The sequence below is a fragment of the Diachasma alloeum genome, unplaced genomic scaffold, assembly GCF_001412515.2.
Source record: "Diachasma alloeum isolate Michigan unplaced genomic scaffold, Dall2.0 Dall_scaffold_00365, whole genome shotgun sequence".
Classification (NCBI taxonomy): domain Eukaryota; kingdom Metazoa; phylum Arthropoda; class Insecta; order Hymenoptera; family Braconidae; genus Diachasma; species Diachasma alloeum.
In genome coordinates, this window is record NW_021680504.1 from 800,301 (window position 1) to 819,333 (window position 19,033).

The 19,033-nt window shown below is 38.1% G+C and overlaps 1 protein-coding gene across 4 annotated transcripts in view; it reads left to right on the forward strand.

Moving 5' to 3' along the window:
- The window catches only part of LOC107041439 (CCR4-NOT transcription complex subunit 6-like), a 541,863-nt gene that overhangs the window by 501,962 nt on the left and 20,868 nt on the right, over positions 1 to 19,033 (forward strand). For all 4 annotated transcript variants that reach the window (XM_015262015.1, XM_015262012.1, XM_015262013.1 and 1 more), the window contains one exon: positions 7,335 to 7,403. In XM_015262015.1, the coding sequence (XP_015117501.1) occupies positions 7,335 to 7,403 (69 nt within the window). The remainder of the gene's footprint in view (positions 1 to 7,334; positions 7,404 to 19,033) is intronic.

The window sequence follows — 19,033 nt, forward strand, 5'->3', positions numbered from 1 at the left end:
CCCCCCCCCCCTCCCCCAAGCTATGAGGGTGAATACTACACGTGCGGTAACTGAGAAAACCCATGAGAAACAGAGGTACTCTCGTTTGAGACTCAAAAGGTAGACCCACGTGGTTATACGGGGCTTTATCTAGGCAATCAAGGCTCCATTTTAAATGCCGGGACACACGAAGGATCCATAGTGGAGTCTGGAGAAATACTGAAAGAGCCCGCCGCGCTAATTAAATTCCACGTGCGTGTGTAGAGAAAAAAGTGACGATAAATTCAGTTTCTTTATGAAATTTTTTTTAATCCACCTGACGCATATATCTCGAAAGTATTTTTGACAAAGTTGGAGGGACTCTTGTGATATCATTAAGCCGGGTGTCATGATCAGGTATCATGTAATTATCCAAGTATCTTTTACCTTTTAACTTTTGATGAAAACTCAACTTTCAAAGTCCTAAATTCAGTTTAATTAACCACACTCTACTCTCACTCTTGCTTGGAATATTCAAGTTATATTATTCTCAGCTCGTACTTCTCCTCTCCCCTGTGTCTCTCTACCATCGTTGAAAGTGGAGCTCATTATCAAAGTGAATTTTCCATCCACGGTCTTTTTGACCAAATTATACCTCACTTCACAGTCAAGTCTGTTCTATTATCTTTTTTTTTCGGTCTTACACTTTTTATTTTCGTTTTATTCTTTTCATTTAGTTTCATGGGGACAAGGGATATGTAATTTGCATGAAAATTGGCTATTTTCGGCACGTCGAATCTCCATCCGTCTGCCTGATTCAGTTCGGCGGATTTTATGTTCTTGGTTTCACTTTATGGAGATAAAATTACGTGAAAAATTCTATTATTCTGCATTATTACATGGAAAACATCATTTTTTGGAATAGAATCACAGAAAATTTTTGGGTCTGTGCATTTTGTTGTTGAATTAAGAAAAAAATTGTTGGGAACTCGATTCGATTTCATAATTTTTATTCACAATAGGCCATCAACCAATAATTTCGAAACAAACAAACCTAGCGAATAAAGAATTCTATTGGGGAAAGACCATTTTCAATAGAAAATATTTCATAGTAGAAATCTGTGGAATTTCATGTTTCTATACAATTTTTTCTATGAGAATTCCTCGACATAAATTTTTCAAGTTCTTTTCCATTCTATTTTTCTTTTCTTTTTATTAAAACAATTCAAACAAAAAACTTTAGAAAATTAGGGATTTTCAATATAAAATAACTTTCATTGACAACTCGAATTCTATTGATTTAGATGGGTTGCGAAATTGATCAATAGAACCAGCCGAAAACTAATAGAAAGTTCATCAAAAATCCAACAGAATTTTCTCGCGAATTCACTGGGTTTTCCTATGAAATTTTTCTAAACCTGCAAATTTCTCTCTGTGCATTGGACTTCTCCGGCTGAAAAGAACACTCAATCTAAATTCCTGCGCCCAACATCTTCCTTTTCCCCCTGAATCGCAATTCCAAAAAAAACGTCACGAAACCCCAGTTTGAAGAATCGTGTACAGGAAATGTAAAACGATTCGTTGCAATTCACCCCCGGGTATTCTCTAAATTACTTGAGAGGTGAACTAATTCCTTGTATCACTCTCTTCCGGCAATGTAACAGTGCTGTGTCACCCATTTTCTACCCCTTTCCGAGTTCCCCCAACCAAGTTTCAACAGTTTGACCGCTCAATCTGCACGGGATTCGCCGTCGGCGTATGGCAATGCTCTCCGGAGGGTACGGGCTGACGTACACATTAGGGTAGGGTGAACTGCCCATTTACGGAACATTTAAGCCCTTTCAGAAGTTTACACAGTCATGAAATATTGAAATTTTCTCTTGAAAAATTTAAGAAAAATACTGCCTAATTCCAAATTTAGTCTATTTTCTGAGAAAAAATGAAGGAACCTATCACTTGATGGGAAATAATTGGAAATAATTAATAAGTACACGCACATCGAATATACCAAGGACGGAACACTTTTGCCAAGAGTGGAACATCGTCTGCCCATTTACGGAACATTGGAGGTTAGTGTGACGTTGAGAGATTAATTCCTGATGCGAAGTCATATCGAGGAGGATATTAATCAGAAAATATACAATTTTGTTCAATTCCTCCCGAAATTTATATCTTTTCGATGGATTTCCCCAACTGTCAATACAGACTGATGACCATGAGAGTATCCAGATACTTAGTCGTTGACTCGTGAATGCAATGTAGTTTTGGGGATACCATAATTAATTGATGCATTATTTAGAGAGCTGTTCCCCGATTTCACAGCCTCAATCGCTTCTTCTAGATTTTTTTTGTGTATTTAAACCGTTGAGAGGGTTTCCTAACCTCTTCTGCCTTGGCTGATTGTTCTCCCTCCTCTTCGTGTATTTTTCGTGTGTTTTTACCTTTTGAAGCCATCTACGCGAAAAAATGAAGAAAATAAACTAATTTAGGGATACGATTCCGATTAACTTCATTAAATTATTAGTTCATTAACCGCCAATACACTTTCCACAGTATCACCGTATTCCCACTTGACATAGGTATCCACCCGTATGAGTGTTCCGTTCGTTTGGAATTGCGTTGAAAACTAACCCTAAAGACGGNGATTCCGATTAACTTCATTAAATTATTAGTTCATTAACCGCCAATACACTTTCCACAGTATCACCGTATTCCCACTTGACATAGGTATCCACCCGTATGAGTGTTCCGTTCGTTTGGAATTGCGTGGAAAACTAACCCTAAAGACGGAACCCCCATATATTCAATACAATAGCATTTTTCTGATGAAATTGATATGGAAATATTGAAGAATGAAGGATTTTATATCAATATCAATCACAACTTACCGCATTTTGTGATTTAAAATCTAAAAAACATCGCTTCAAAAAAAACCCGTCAAATGGCACGCGTAACTATCAATCGCCGCAAACTGGCTGCTGCTAGGATTTTTCTCCAATATTCAGGAGGAGGTAATCGATAGCCGATCAGATTTGTGATGACGTCATGAGGAGGGATATAAACTTAATTTAGAAAAAAAAATCAAATCGATAGCTTGGCCGAAATTTGAGAAATCTCGTAAAATCTGAGAAATGTTCCGTTCTTGGGTAGTGTTCCGCATATGGGCAGTTCACCCTATCTCAGTCGCGGAGGGATCATCTGCAGTCACACGTCCACCTTCCATCCCTGTTCCCATTTCGCCCCCCCCCCACCCCACCTCCCCCCGGTTCCTGTGTCTAGTTTGCCGTCAAGATATCTCTTCCGCCGGTTTCCAGGTCTCGCGTCGTCGTCGCCTACGTAATCTTCGTGATAGTCCCGCGGGGGTCCTGACTGGTTCCTCAAGGCACTTTCATAGTTTCCACGAGAAAATCCCCCCGGGGTAGCCTCCAACGCTCATCACTTTGAGGTTGTTTAACAGATTAACAGATTTCCGGAAAAATGAAAAAACATTTCATTTCATCTATTTTACGGTCAGGGGATGATGCATTAAGGGAATTAATTTTTTTTTTACTTTTGACGGGCTGTGTTGAATGAAAAAAAGTAATTGTTGGGTTGAGAATTGTTTACGGCGTGGGAGGAAGCAAAAGTTGCAACCAGTTCATGCAGTTGATCCGCTAAAATAATTATTGTCTGAAATTAAGACATCAAGACATGTATTCCAGACTTTCTCTTCGTTTTTTAAAATACTTTATTAATTTTTTATTAGTCGTCGATCATATTCCACGAAACAAACTAGAGATTTTGACTATTTTTATTTCATCACTATTTTTATTGTTATATTATTTTAATTAGTTTGATTAGGAGTTGTGGAGGAGAATTTGACAGGAGTCGACAATCAAAAGTAAAACAATTTTGTGATTGAAACTACTGATGGAAAGTATTTTTTCTTAGAAAAATATTGAATGTTTTACAATCTTCTAATTTCAAGTCTTAATGGGGCTGATGTTTTATCGTAGTAGCGCCGTCATAAATGACTAGCGACTGAATAGTTTTTAAGTATTATAAATTCAGAAAGAAACAAGTCCTGAATTTGGTGACACCAAGACATTATTATAAACAAGTCTTGTTTTTAGAATCTCCTATTTTAAGACATTCGAAATTTCAGTCATCACTAAGTCTAAGGATTTATATCATGAATTAAAACGCCTTAAAGACACTAGTTTTTACAGTATCATCCAAAAAAACGACTTTCATTTTGAGTCTTATGATTTCAAATTGAGACTTGTGGAAGTTTCAAATTGAGATTTTCAAATTTCTCAAATTAAGACTTTTAAAAGTTAACTTCGAGACTTTTATTTTAAAATCTTAAAATACGGTATTATTTATTTCGATAACGTTTGACATTAACAGCGAAGAAGGGATTTGAATGAAAATCTATTTACAAAACGTAAACACAAAGCAATAACCCCTGATGATTCGTTTAATTAATCCAATAAAAAAATCAGAATAATCTCCTTGACCGTAAAAAAAAGCACTAGTACGCACTGCAAGGAAAAATAAATAATAGGCGAGTTCGTTCGAGTGTGGTGGTCAGGGGCAAAAAAATAACCGTGCATGAGGCTTAATTATTTACAAACTAGAGTTAATTATTTATTATTATAATGACGAGGCCCCGGTGTGTATGGAAAAACGTCTGCAGGGTCAGAGCGAGACTGATGTAATAAACAAGCTTAATGAAGGCTCACAAGTTGGTATCTACCCGCAGTATTCACTGACTCATTTCACACACCACTTCATATCTCATTCTTCACTCTGCTTTTGTGCATCTACTGGGTGATTCCACGAGTGTATGGGTTATACTCATCGCTCTGCAATTATAGTGCCTCGCTCGGCACTGTAAATGCTATCTACACTTCCTGATATATGTCACTGAAAATGTTGCCAAGTCAGGTGTTAAACGAAGATAGAATGTCGTTGGTGATGGACCCGAGGTGGTCTGTCAGGGTACAGGAGAATATAATTATTATAAAACAAGAGGTAGCTATAAGAAGCCACAATCAGATTGTGTATAACTACACGTGATATAACGGTGAATTCTCATACACTATGGGCTGCAGAATTTAATTCCAGTTTTCATAGACAAAAGTTAAACACTGTAACACATGGGTGTTCTCACTGGGTACTGCAGCATTTAGCAATTTGCCGGGCGTCAGCGCTAACTCGTTGAATATTTTAGGGGCACAGGGTTCACTCGTAAAACTTGGACAGCTGTGTCAATTATTCAATGGAGAGGAATTGTTTCATGAAAGTTGCTCGCAATTTTCGGGCCATTTGTACTGGAATAATAGAAGGGTGATGATACCTTTCTGCTGAGGCAAATGGGAGTTTTGGGATTTTGGAGTTGAGATGCATCCAACATAGGTTGGAAATTCACAAGAAGAACTCATGTAATCAACTTTGTAGGTATATTTAATATGATCGGATGCGTATCATGTAATGCAATGATTATAAACTTGTTCTTTAGTTGAAGATGAGAGAATCAAAATATTCATCAACACCATTCAGTATTCAACAACTTTGATCCTTTGGCTTCGGCTTCGTCCTCAGTATCTCCTGTATCCAAGCATCACTGCCCATTTGAATAAAAGCGTAAAAGAATCCGCCAGATGCACCAGCATCTCATTCACTCGTAAAACTTGGACAGCGGTGTCAATTATTTAATGTGCATCAGTACTAGAATAATAAAAGAGTTATGATACCTGTCTGTTGAAAGAAAAGGGAGTTTTGGTATTTTGAAATTGAGATGCGTCCAACGTAACGTGGAAATTTAGAAGAACTTGTGTAATCAAATCTGCAAGCATGTTTAACTTGAGATGTCGTAAAATCTCTAAAAATCCCTGAACATTTGAACAGAAACATAAGAGAATCACAGGATGCATCAACAGCTCATTCACCATTCACAGGTGCCTCCACTCCACCAGCACCACTATCTTGGTATCTGTAGATATCTGTAGAGCTCTTCAAAGCCAAAACACTTTACCATATCCTTGAACAGTCGAGCCAATGATTCAATAATGAAAGGGAAATAGTCCCGTCCTATTCCAAGGAAGCAAGCTTTGATCCTTTGGTTTCGACATCGTCCCCAGCATCTGCAAGGACCACTGACCATTTCAGTGAAAGCATAAAAGAATCCGCTAGATGCACCAACATTTCATTCACCATTCACAGATGCCTCCGCTCCACCCACACCACCGTCTTCGTCCACTCAAAAGCTATGTCTCAGAGTTCAGTGACGTCTCACCGGAAAGCTTCGGGGTGATGGCCGCCACGGAGACCCTTTAATGTCAAAATCCTCCACCATATCCCATACCTTCGAGCCTAACGAACCAGACGGTCTGAATTGTTAATTCTGATTACACTTGACTGTATGCCAGTGCCCCCCCCCCCACCCCTCCTTCAACATTAATACTCTAACGACGATACTTTCTCTACAACCATCTTCCACCTCCTACGTACGCAGATGTATGAATAGAAGGGAGGTCTAATGTACCCTCATTCATGTCAAGGCTGAATTACGCAGAGGAGGACTTGCTTGGTAGTCGTTAATGTGACTCTCAAGGAGTCGTTAGACACAACCCTCTCTGTCCCTTCTTCGAATATATGCCATTATATATCACCATATCATTTGCGGTATGCTGTTTCACTTCGATACTGTATTATCAAATAATTGAGGAAAAAACTGTTGTGTTTTTTTTTACAATGAAAATTAAGAACTGAAATTTGTCTACCCTATTTTCATGAAAATGAGAACGTAAGTGCTTCCAAGGGGATAATACCAGGGGGTTTGTTGGGCATCGCGTGACAAGGGATTATTATGGCATAAACTGTATCGTTCTCACGATGAAGTTGAAGCTCTCGGTTGAGAGCATTATAATTTTTATGAATTAAAATTCGACTTTTTTTTGCTTTTAGATATTGCTTTTTTGTCAATACGTGAGTGGGGGCTTATGGTAATTTCCAATGCACGGGATTTATTATCGGATAATGCGCCCTGCGTAATTCATTCTCATTCGTCGAAATTCACGGCACGTTCTCCCACGCATTTAGTTGGTAGAGAGGAAAGGGGCGACGGGAATATTCTCGCGAGAGCGTTTAATTGAATTACTAAAATTCCAATGAAAATAGACTGAAAATTCAATTGTACGGGGAACAACGTTGGTTTTAAATGATTCAGCTGCATTGTGTTGATGCGGTAATATCTCGTTACGTGCTTTCCCCTGATTCCACACTGCTAGTTTTCCGAAAATGTGGAGTAACAATTTAACTGGGTAACTAGATGGTTGAGTAACAGAACTGGTGTAACGATAATTGACGTTTGTTCGCTTGTATGGTTTCAGTAACAGCGAATCATCCACCGCAGAGACCATGGATCCCGCTGACAAGACCCAACAGGACTCGGCCAACGTGTAAGTAACTCAATTTATTCGGATGTACATGATTGTTTTGATTGTTGACTTTCTATTCAGCGTCCCATTGGTACATTGTTTCGATCGATGATAATGGATTATAATGGATAGAATACTTGTGACTAGTTGGAGTTGATCCAACAAGGGAATTAAATTTTTTTTGTACTTTTGACGGAATGTTTTGGAGGGAGAAAAGTAATTGGGGAATTGAGGATTGTTTATCGCGTGGGTTAATTCGAGTAATTTATCTACTAGACTGAGAGAAAAGTTTGATTCGAAAGTTCGGGTAACAAAAAAATTTAGTTGATGCTTATTGTGTAACGGATACTATAATTTTTTGTATGCAGTACATAAGATCATGGTGATTTCTACAATCGTAATTTGTGAGAATCGGAAGCAGTTCCACTAACCAAAGGCCAAAAGTAACCACGACTACTTCCGATAATTGGATTCCCTATAGTATGATACCATAGTTGCATAGTCATGTATGCTAGGCATTGACATTCAGATGGGGGGAATAATCCAAATGAATGCCCCTTGTGGTCCAAAATTGTAGAAAATTTTGCTCAAGTTTTCTGGCATATCAACGATCGGGAAATTTTTGCAAAACTTCTTCCTCTCGTTGCTATGCAACAAAAATATCGCAAAATTTTCGACACGTTTGGAGCACTCGGGGCATTACGGCTGAAAAAATAGAGACGGATAGAAAGGTCCCCTTTTATAGGGGACCCTTTTATAGGGGATATCCTCCGTTTTTTGGCTTCCTATCTCCCTTAGTTTCGGAGATATTTTTGAAAAACTCACCGACTCCGTTTTTTTGGCTTGGAATTCCGAATGCACCCCCCCCCCCTTACCCACCCCCCACCCCAAATCTAAGTCATTGTTAATGTCTCAAAATAAAATTTTAAGACACAACAGAACTCAGCGAACGTATAAGTAACTCAATTTATTCGGATGTACATGATTGTTTTCATTGTTCACTTTCTATTCATCTTCCCATTGGGACATTGATTTGGTCGATGATAATGGATGGATGAATACTTGCGACTAGTTCGAGTTGATGTTGATGTTTGACATTGAGAAAGGAAATAATCGAGTGAAATGTCAAATATTTTGTTCGATAATTCTTCTTCCATCAAAAATGGATGTACCATCCGTTTTCCGCTTGAATATAATTGTAGGAATATTCCATATTTCAAAAACGTCGCTTGAAATTTCAATGAAACTGCAACAAATTAATATACATTGATTAACATGAACTGACTCCCATTTATTATTACTGATATTTTGGAATTGATTCGGATTTTAATCGATCAATTATTATGAAATGTTTTGACATTCTTGTATTGATATTGAAATAAATTTAGAGATATTTTCGGCTAAAACTAATTAGTAAATTTTTCGTAAAATAAGAATGAATTTTTATTTGAAACTGAACGAAAAACGTCGGAATGATTTCCTCTAAAATTCATGAGCTCATTAATTAATGGCTGTCAGTCGATATCATCCTCCAACCTACAAATTCCTATTAAATATCACGTCAAAGAGACCGAAATACGATTGAACATGAAGGGAATCAAAGGAGGGCCTAGCGCGAGAATTTAATTAAAAAATCCTCCGTTCGTTCACCCGCTACTCTACCCGATATTCCATTTTTCATCCCCGATAAATCAGTATTTTGAATGCACTGTTATCTTCAATCAACGGCTGTCGATCAGCATAATGGATTTTATCATCACGGCAAAACAGAATCAATATCTATCTCACTGCAGGGTGTGGTGTATTTCTCGCAACGTATTCAATCATAGTCCCATAAGCGTCACGCTTGTGCTCTTGATTCTGCGGAAATTAACACGGCCATATCTCACTATTGGCGCAGATGAGACCGCAGCTTACATCAATACCGACAAGCCATCAGTTGTAACTATATGAAAGTATATTCAACACAACAATTTCAACGGAAATTATTCTTCTGATATTCACAATTTATGTGGAGAGGAATTCTTGATAAAAAGCAACTTCAGGCTAAAAATACTGCACTCTAGAGCATTGAATAGATAACATTGGCTGAGGCAAACAATGGGAACTATAAATTCCAGTTCAATCATTCAGTGCTAGAAAAAAAAGGATATTTCACAGACAGTTGAATAGCAGTTTTTAGGAAAGTGACGTTGAATTCGATTTAGGAAGAACAAAATGATGAAATTTCAGCTTTCGCTAACCATTAGATGGAATTCAAAATTTTGAAGCTACAGGAAAATGACAATCTCTTAAATTAAGCGAATTTTCAAGCAAAACATTAAATTCTTACCAGTGTTTTCCTGATTTCTATTCATTTTCATGGAGCAATTGAAGTAAAATTTACAGTTTTCATTGAAATTTTCCATGAAATTTCAATTTTCAATGACGAAATTGCTTGAAATTTAGGGGAATATAATGCGCTGGAAAATTCAATGAAACATCCTTCACAGCCTTCAGCAAAAATTAGAAAAATTTAGCTGCTGATATTCTTGAATTTTAAATTACCTGAAAATTTTAGTAACGCAGAGAGACAAAAGTTTTGAGTTTCAGGGACATGTCACTGATCTTCAGCCATCCGTTCCCAATTATTAATAGTACATTAGAGTACAAGGGCACAAATTTCGTTTTCAACGAATGTGTAGTTTACAGGCCGAGCCGAAGGCGAGGTCTGTACACACATTCGTTGAAAACGAAATTTATTACCGAGTGCTCTATAATATTTTATGTCAAGTCGTGCAGAAACTCGACTTATTGCACGGCGCGACATAAAGATACTTTTTTTTATTGTATATTAAGGATACTTAATTACTAGATTCACCCCATAGAATTAACCATTTTCAATGATCAAATTTGTCAAATAAATTGCGTGAGAAAATTTTGAAAAAAATCATGAATATTCAGCGTCATTCAAATCCTATTTTGCACAGAACTATGATTTTTTGAAAGCATTCATTGTTTATAAATTATTTATAAAAAATGTTCATAATTTTAAAAGATTGCACTCTTGAAATTATTTCATCAATCTTCCTTCAAAAGTAAACTTTCTAATTTTTTTTTTTGCCGATTTTTTAAATGTTTTCTGACGGTTCAATATCGAGATTAAAATTCAGACCTACAAAATTTAAATAATAAAATCATTGTCAAATTTCCGGAAACTCTGAGTCAAATGGGGCTCAAATGAAAGCTATGATGTTCGACTGTAAAAGTAGGAAAGCATTTCACTGGAGAAAAAATAGCCGAAGTTGAATACCCTTAAGGATTCACGAGTACGAAATTCAGAAATTTTGTGATTTTGTCACCAATTTTTACAGACATTAACATTAATTTCCAGTGACATCATCACTAATTTATCAAGATCCCCATTCTTTGCTAATAGATTTCTGAAAATCAGTGATAAGTTCCTGAAAATCAGCACTTTTTTCTCTGTAGATTGTAAAAGTTTTATCCCATTTCTCCCCAAACTGCAGTCTATATCACTCTTCTGTTCAATTCCCATTTTTCAACAGCCCGGAAGGACAATGTCAACAAAAAAATAAATCCAACAAAGCAATTCCACCGATCGCATCTCCCCACGTATCAACTGAGACATACAAAATGACTGAAGATGTCAAAACCAGAAGTAACGGTCATCAATGATAAAGATTCGTATTGAGATATCTCGAGTGGAAAAAAAACAAGCCACTGGCGTAGCCACAAGATTGCCGTGACTAACAATGCATTACGCACCGTATGTATTCTAGGGAGCGTAACGGATAACCACCCGCAGGGTATATGCGGCCCATAACTCAGTCTCGGTGTGACGCCATTAATGCGCTCTAATAATAACACAGCGCCGAAGCTAATTGATAATCACACCCAAGGATCATCGACGAGAGGCGGCCGGACAGATTAAGACCATCCCCAGGCGAAAACCCATTGCCAACAGTAAATATCAAAACTACTCGTTTCATTGGCCGCGCCTTCATTTTTTTCCCTCTCATTCTCAATCGTTGAATGATACAGAACACACTGAAAAATCGACATCAACGACTGATCTTGTAAATATTCAACAGTTTCAGTCGGTGCAATCAACTGTGCGTTTCCCAGAATATATTACATCTTCTCGCATTGCTAGTGGCCAAGTTTGCTACTCTTCCTGTATGGGGAAAGAAGGGCGAGAGTTTTTGTGGGAAACTTTAGAGGTAAATTATATTACTGCCGTCAAGGAATTTTTATTTAGCTAAAATTGCAGTATTGTGAGACTATTACGTTTCGAATTATTTCAATTAACCTGGTCTATTGTGAATAGGGATTCACGCACGATAAAATTTCATAGAAAACCGTAACGAATTCGATAGGAAATTCTATTGGATTTTTATTGAACAAATCGAAAAAAAAATCAACGAAAAAACTCGGGAAATTGGAGGTGCGGAATTTCTATAGAAAAACTTCACATAGATATCTCAATTTTAACAGCTTTTTTTCTACACAATATTTTCTATCGAACATTTTCAATGACAAAAAAAAAACCGCAAATCCATTGCGAAATTTTTTAATAGAATCAACCAAAAACCAATGAAAAATCTTAACTAACTTAAAAAGTCATAAATAAAGAATAATGTATTCAATTCAAATGACACTTTATGCGATTCAATGTGTTGAATTCAATCGAAAAACTAAAAAAAATAACCAAAATTGGCGTGAATTAACATTGGTTAAAATATTAAAAAAAATTAAAATGTATTAGAATATTAAAAAAATAACCACTGATTAACACACGACGCGCAGACGCCGCCCAACATTGGTATGGATACTGACCTGCTCCTGCCTATCCCAAAAATGATCGATATCAACCGGCCACGTATGTGACTATAAAGAACAGTAAAAAACCAGAGCAATACAAAAATTCTTTTTTTTCTGCATCATTAAACAAATTAATGAACCTTACATACAATAATCCAGAATAAGACTGAATTATTCCCTCCTCTCCACGTGCTACCCACCATTTCCGTTTTCCCAACCCCAATGTACCAGATTAATCATCATGTATAAACTGTCGATATCAGGATGCACAAATATGCAAACCATCGGATTATGCACCCCTCTCACTCAGCGTTCCTGAGTACCTCCAGCGTTACAACTTTACAAATAGGATTTGCAAATGGAATTTATCGTTCGATTAGAGATTCACGGTCACGAATCATGTGTGGATACTCTTGGAAGTTGGCTTGGATAGCATTGAGTAGGCCTTCCGGGCATTAGCACATGGTGGGGAGGTGGGGGGCTGCATTTCCAACTGGTTAACCAGTTGGGTATCACCCGTTCTTTGATGCACCAAGTACCCACTGAAACATGCCAACACATCGATGCACCATTAATCCCTGGTGACGCAGGGAATGACCTTCCACAATGACAATCACCTTGATCATGGACCTCATCCCAAGACCCACCAGTTTTCCATGGTAGGGCACCCCATGGTGCCACCCAATGCACGTTTATATGTGTATTCACGGGTAGATTTATAGCATTGAATAACAGAGAATGGTGCTACACTACACTTAATCAGCCGAGGCCCATTCGAAGTTTGGTTGTGGTGGAATGGAGACGGAGGGGGAGTAGGAGAGGCCAAAAAGAAGCCATTGCCAGCAGCCCGCTGAGTATAGAAACGATAAATCATTTCATTATGGTTTTACGCTATTCATTATTTATAATGCGTACCCTATTATAATACCGATGGTTAACTGCTGCATCCACTGTGGCTCACCATGAGCAGGAAGTCCTCGGTGTGTGTTTATAAGAGTCTCCAACTTGCCTTTGAAATGTTCGATCGAACCGCGCTCTCGTCGATTGTCTTCACGTTTTACTTCTTGATATTTATTTGTTCCGATTTTTCTGGTCTTGAAGGTCTTGAACTGGTCATTGGATGGACCGGATGAGGGTAAACCAGACCAGCGGTGTAAGGGATTATTCAAGTATGATGTGAGCGATTTTTTCACCAATTAGTCATTCTCTTCATTTTTCTTATACACGGCATTGGGGAGGGATAAAGGCCTAGTGGTGGGATTTGTACCTCCCTTTTCACCATGTGTTAGCCCTCTAGCGGCCATTCTGGCGATTTTTAAGAAATTGACTCATTATGGAAATTGTCTGGAAGATGGGAAAAATTACAAGTTTTACGCTGCTAATTTTGGGAGATGTTTAGGTAAACACGGAGAGAACTATTCAATAAAAATTACGTATCTTTTCCGTAATTCCGGAGCGAAATGTGGTTGTAGGAAATTTTACGGAACTGTCATGGAATTTTTCCAGAGCGTACCGTAATTTTTATCTGAATCTCCTGTGAAAAATTACGATATTGTCACTTAAATTTTCTGAGTCGATTCCGTAATCGATGAGCGAACTGTGAGTTCCGTAATTTTTACTAAACATTTCGCTCCGTGTAGTTATATTTATATCTGTAGAAATAGTTATAAATGACTATTTGTAATTATAGGCACTCATTCACCATAGCTATAGCTATAGTAATAACTATGTTAAATTATAGTTAGTTTTAACTAAAGTTAAATTATAGCCGAACAGATCGATAACAAAAAAAGTTACATCGGTTTTTGCTTCCAAATAGAAGCTTTGTCATCCTTCAAATTTAAGTTTTTGATTTTTTGTGTTATATCGACCCACTGTGATCCAAAAGTCTGAAAATACAATTTTTAGACCTCGTCCGTCCGTGTGTGTATGTGTGTACGTATGTAACAAAGTTTTTCTTCAATTGTTCGCTAATTAATGGATGAAATAGAATCTTTTTTTTTTCAAATGCAGGTATTGTTGAGCTCTATCGATCTCCATTAATTAAAATTCAATTTATCCGTTAGTTTTTGGAACTTTCGAATTTTTGCAAAAATCGGTTGTCCCGCAATAATGGAAAAAAAAATATTCTGAGTTGATTGAATGATGACTTGAAAAAATTGTTTGAATGTCCTTCCGACCGAGCTCGAAGATGAAGGCGATAGCAATAATCATCATTTTGATTTTTATTTAAAAATTGGCAAAAATTTTGTAATTTTTGAAACTCAAAATTCTGGGGATATCTTTTAATATCACGCTTCAAATGAATTCAATCATAGCTTAAAATGTTTGTTTTAATGCCATTAAGTCGAAGTTAAAAGATGACTCCGATAGCTATATTGGTTGATTTGATTTTTTATGATGTTCCAAATTCATTCAATTACATATAAATAACATTTTTCTATTAATATTTTCTCGAAAGGCTGAGGGGAGAGATAGAACTGTAAAAAAGGCAATCGGTTGTATAGAAGAAAAGGGATAATAAGAATAACGATGATGATAACATTCAAATCTATTAAATTTTCTAGTTGAAAATCTGACAAAATTAGTTAAAAATAAATTTTATTCAACTTAATAAAATGAAATAAACAATGAATTTTACAAGATAGAAGGAAATGACGCGCAAAATATCCGTTCGGAAGCACATTGCTAATTTATTAACAAAAATAACTATACTATATGCAATACAAAAGCAATTAAAAAAGAAAAACCTGCAGCAATATTTAACGTAAATGAAAAAAAAAAAATACTTCAGAGGAGTTATTCGACGCCCCTGAAAAATTGTATAAAACATTTTGATGCGTTGGAGACGAAGAGTGCAGAAAATGTACCTATTCACAAATACACGGGCTCTATGAAATTAACGACTGCAAGATAAGTTAGGTGTATACAGCCACGGTAGACCCTCCGATGCATCATAATTACTCAGCCTGCGTCTTACTGCGGCCTGTGGGTTATTACCCTCGTCCATCGGCCACGTGGTAACATCATTTCGCCGCTGAAAACTATTATAATATGCGTATTATCATGGGCGGTGTTATTACACGCGTTCCTCCACGCCGGATAGACCCAGTGGCATAATCCCCATGGCTAACCACGAAGCCCAGACACCGGTGGTAATCTCGCATCATTGCAATTGTACACTTGAATTTATTCCACTCCGATGATGCACAGTGTCGCCGATTTCGTGTCGATAAATTAGGGGAGGACAAGAGTAGCCGTGAGAATACGACGATTTTGGTGTTGGGTAGAGGCATGAGGTGTTAAGTCGATTATTTATCGCCTTTGGAGAATGCCCACTTTATCTGGCTTCGATTTCGATTCGACTGGTCACCACCAGTAACTAATCACGATCCTCGTATACTCTCGATGGGTATTTTTCCACAGCGGGATTATCATTTTAATCAGTGGGATCATTGTGACAAATTGACGAGCCCTCAAAAATTCCAGCTGTTCGGTGTCTCTCAAAGGAAATGTCTTCCCATGTACCTTGAATAAAAAATAATACGATATGTTATTGGTGCAACGAAGCATTGAGCCGCGTTTCCACCACCATCGAGAATCGATCGTGACACAGAGTCGAACTCCCGCTGCGTTTAATGCCACAGAGACGTTCGAATCTTGGCTATCTGGTACTATAACCCCTGTGATATAGTGCATGCAATCGTGAAATATTTTTTTCCCCTCTCTGTATTTCCCTCGGGGATCACAGAGAGACCCCGAGGTATATCATCGGTGTGAAGAATTTTTTCCCTTTAGATTTCTTTCTAATTCGATGAGATAGCTTAGCTGTCGTAGGGTCGAATGATGTAAGGTAGCTTGCAGAAACATGTGCACCATTGAATTGTGAGGATTGTGTGGGAAAATATGTCTTGATGCCCTGCAGGGGCTATTGCCGCGCTACCACGTATATATTTCTCACCAGTAAACACTTTGCAATACTGAAGTGATTAACATCAGGTCGGCTACCTCAACCGATCTCCACCCATCTTGGCTGCTCTCTCTTTCACTCACGTCCTGGAGGTAGTCACAGTAATGCCCGAGGGAGAGCATACATTTTGTTTTACGACGTCTGAAAACATCAAGTCGTATTATCTCCATCGTAGTCAGCGCAGTCATATCTGCTGTGACAAAGTGCTGAGGGTAGCTCGTGATGGAGTTTGTAGCGGTTGCCCAGTACCCGACGTCGATCGATTAGCATCAATCGTTCATTGGGATGATTCAAGGATACGTTCGATGAATGCATCCCTCTTGGCACATTCAGCATTGGCTAGCGCCGCCAGACACGGGTTGAGTCCAATCGAACCGCGTTTGCTACTGTCCCAATGGACATTAGGTGTTCAAGGCAGAAGCGGCTAATGGCTGTATCAATATTTTAATTATGATTGCAGTACCCCACTTTAATTAATGACCTCTGAATTTAGCCGGGGGATGCGCGACCCGGTGTTGATGGATAGAGGATTGATGTTTATTGAAAATGATAACTGTAAATTGGACAAATCGGTTATGTAACTAATTGGATTTTCATGAATGTTCACGGTTGTTCTAGAAAACCTTAATCATTTGTATTCTTCCAAAACTGTATAGGAGACTTGTAAATTGCTAAGATCAGGTGTCTTTATAGATCTTCCATTTTTAACTTCCACTTTCTAGCTGCCCGTCGTTGATCGATTAGCATCAATCGTTCAGCGGTATGATTCAAGAATACATTTGATGGATACTTCACAGCGAAAACGAATGCCTGAATTTCAGACACATTTTTGTGGACAATTTTCAGAGACTAAAAAGACGTTTAAATAAAATGACAATTTGTCTGAATTTCAGACCAACAGGTGCCTAAACATCTTAATTCACGTTTGATATTCAGACAAAATTTGATTTTATTCAGACGTTTTTTAATGTCTGAAAAATGTCTACAAAAGGTGTGTGAAGTTCAGACATTCGTTTTTGTTGTGATTCCTCTCACGGAAAAAAATATCCTCGAATCGGGTATATAGTATTCCGGAATCCAAAATATTTAATTCTTGATTCTAGAATAATATTCCGGAATCCGAAGTATTCTATCCTCAATTCTGGAATAATATTCCGGCGACTTCCTCCTATAAGAGATGGCATGTACTGACGACGCGCCGTCCGAATTTAATTTACTTAAAATTATTAATTAAATTTAACAATGGGATTAGTTTACTTAAATTTACTTGAATTCGAATTTGCTTAAGTTGGGGTAGCGCGGCGTCAGTACATGCCATCTCATAAACGCAACGTATTTCAATGCGAGGAAGTCCCCGGATTATTTTCCAACCAGGGGAGACTCCTAGACCCCACTGGACAATGTTGTCAAAACTCTGGTTTTAACCTCGACTTCCAGAGTTCATAGCAGAGATGTCAGACAAGATTTATTTATTTATTTATTTATTTAGAAGGTTTACAAGACCCAACAGCCAGAGGCCAATAATAGGATCAATAAAAAGAATAACAAAGTAATTATAAATGTACAAAAAGTGAGGTATAAGAATAAAGATCAAGATAACAATGTGAGTGATGGCATATCGTATCGAACGAACTTCAAACAGTATCGCTAAACTCATTCCTTACATTGGTAATAAACTTATGCAATTGAACGACAAGATGTGAATGTTTTTTTGGGGCCCGAGTGCAGGAACGAGTATCGAAACAATACAGATGATTCTAAGGATGATATTCTGGAATCGAGAATTAAATATTTGTTTATTCCTGATTCCGGAATATTGTATATCCGATTCGAGGATTTTTTCCATGCTTACCACTAGCCACCGGAACTCATCTGGTCTAATAAATCCGCGTTTACCACAATCCAAACGACCATTCCTTCATCAAGACAGAAGCGTCTAATGCCCATATCAATATTTTAATTATGATTGTCATACCGCTTTGATCAATGACCCATCATTCTCCAGACCCTCTTCAAACTCCCTCTATGAACCCGAGGGTAATTCAATAAAATCCCCCGTTTGTGTGTTAATTTGTCCGCGCAATCAATCGAATTGCTCCTCTCGCTTTATCCTCTTGACGTCGGGTTCGTTACCGAGCCCGGTTGCCCTCTCCTTCCAATTCCAGTCACCCTTTTCTCACTCAGTTAGACCCCGTGATCTTATTAGCCAGCCCCTCAACAGACGCCCTTTTCTGTCCATCGCGCGAATGGCCGGGGACAACCGCCAGCAGTGACGGTAACAAGATGTTTGTCGCAATGAATTGAGGAAAAATTGATTAGACCAGGGATCATTCCCCCCGGCGCAACACACGAGTCCTGGGGATTTGTTCGTGTTTGATGGAGATGGCCCTCTTCGGGGTCATGCCGGAGGGATATACCGAGCGGATCAATGATGAGACAACCCCTTACGATAACAAAAGACCAATCTCCAGACACAATTCGCTTATGATTTTTTCCCCCTTCGATATGTCTTCGGGGTATGTTTTCTCGTCCGATCGAAGGGTGAAGGGAGTGCGGTCCGCAATTGGATGAATGCTGCATCGGAAATCCAGGGGGAAAATACAGTGGAGATATTCTCGATTGCTAAAATCGAAGGGTTCTGCCAGGTACATCGGTAATATCAGGGAAAAACGAATACGAATGAAAACAAGTGCCGAGTTTATCCGCGAAAACAACTGTACTGCACTCATAGTAACAGCTCCCCGCTGAAAAGACTACGTGATCGGGTGCTTATCGCGATTTAAAGCGCTTTCTTTATCGTCTAGTGAACCGCATCACGCTTTATCGGGTGGAGGGGGAGGAGGGGAGGGGGGGGGGG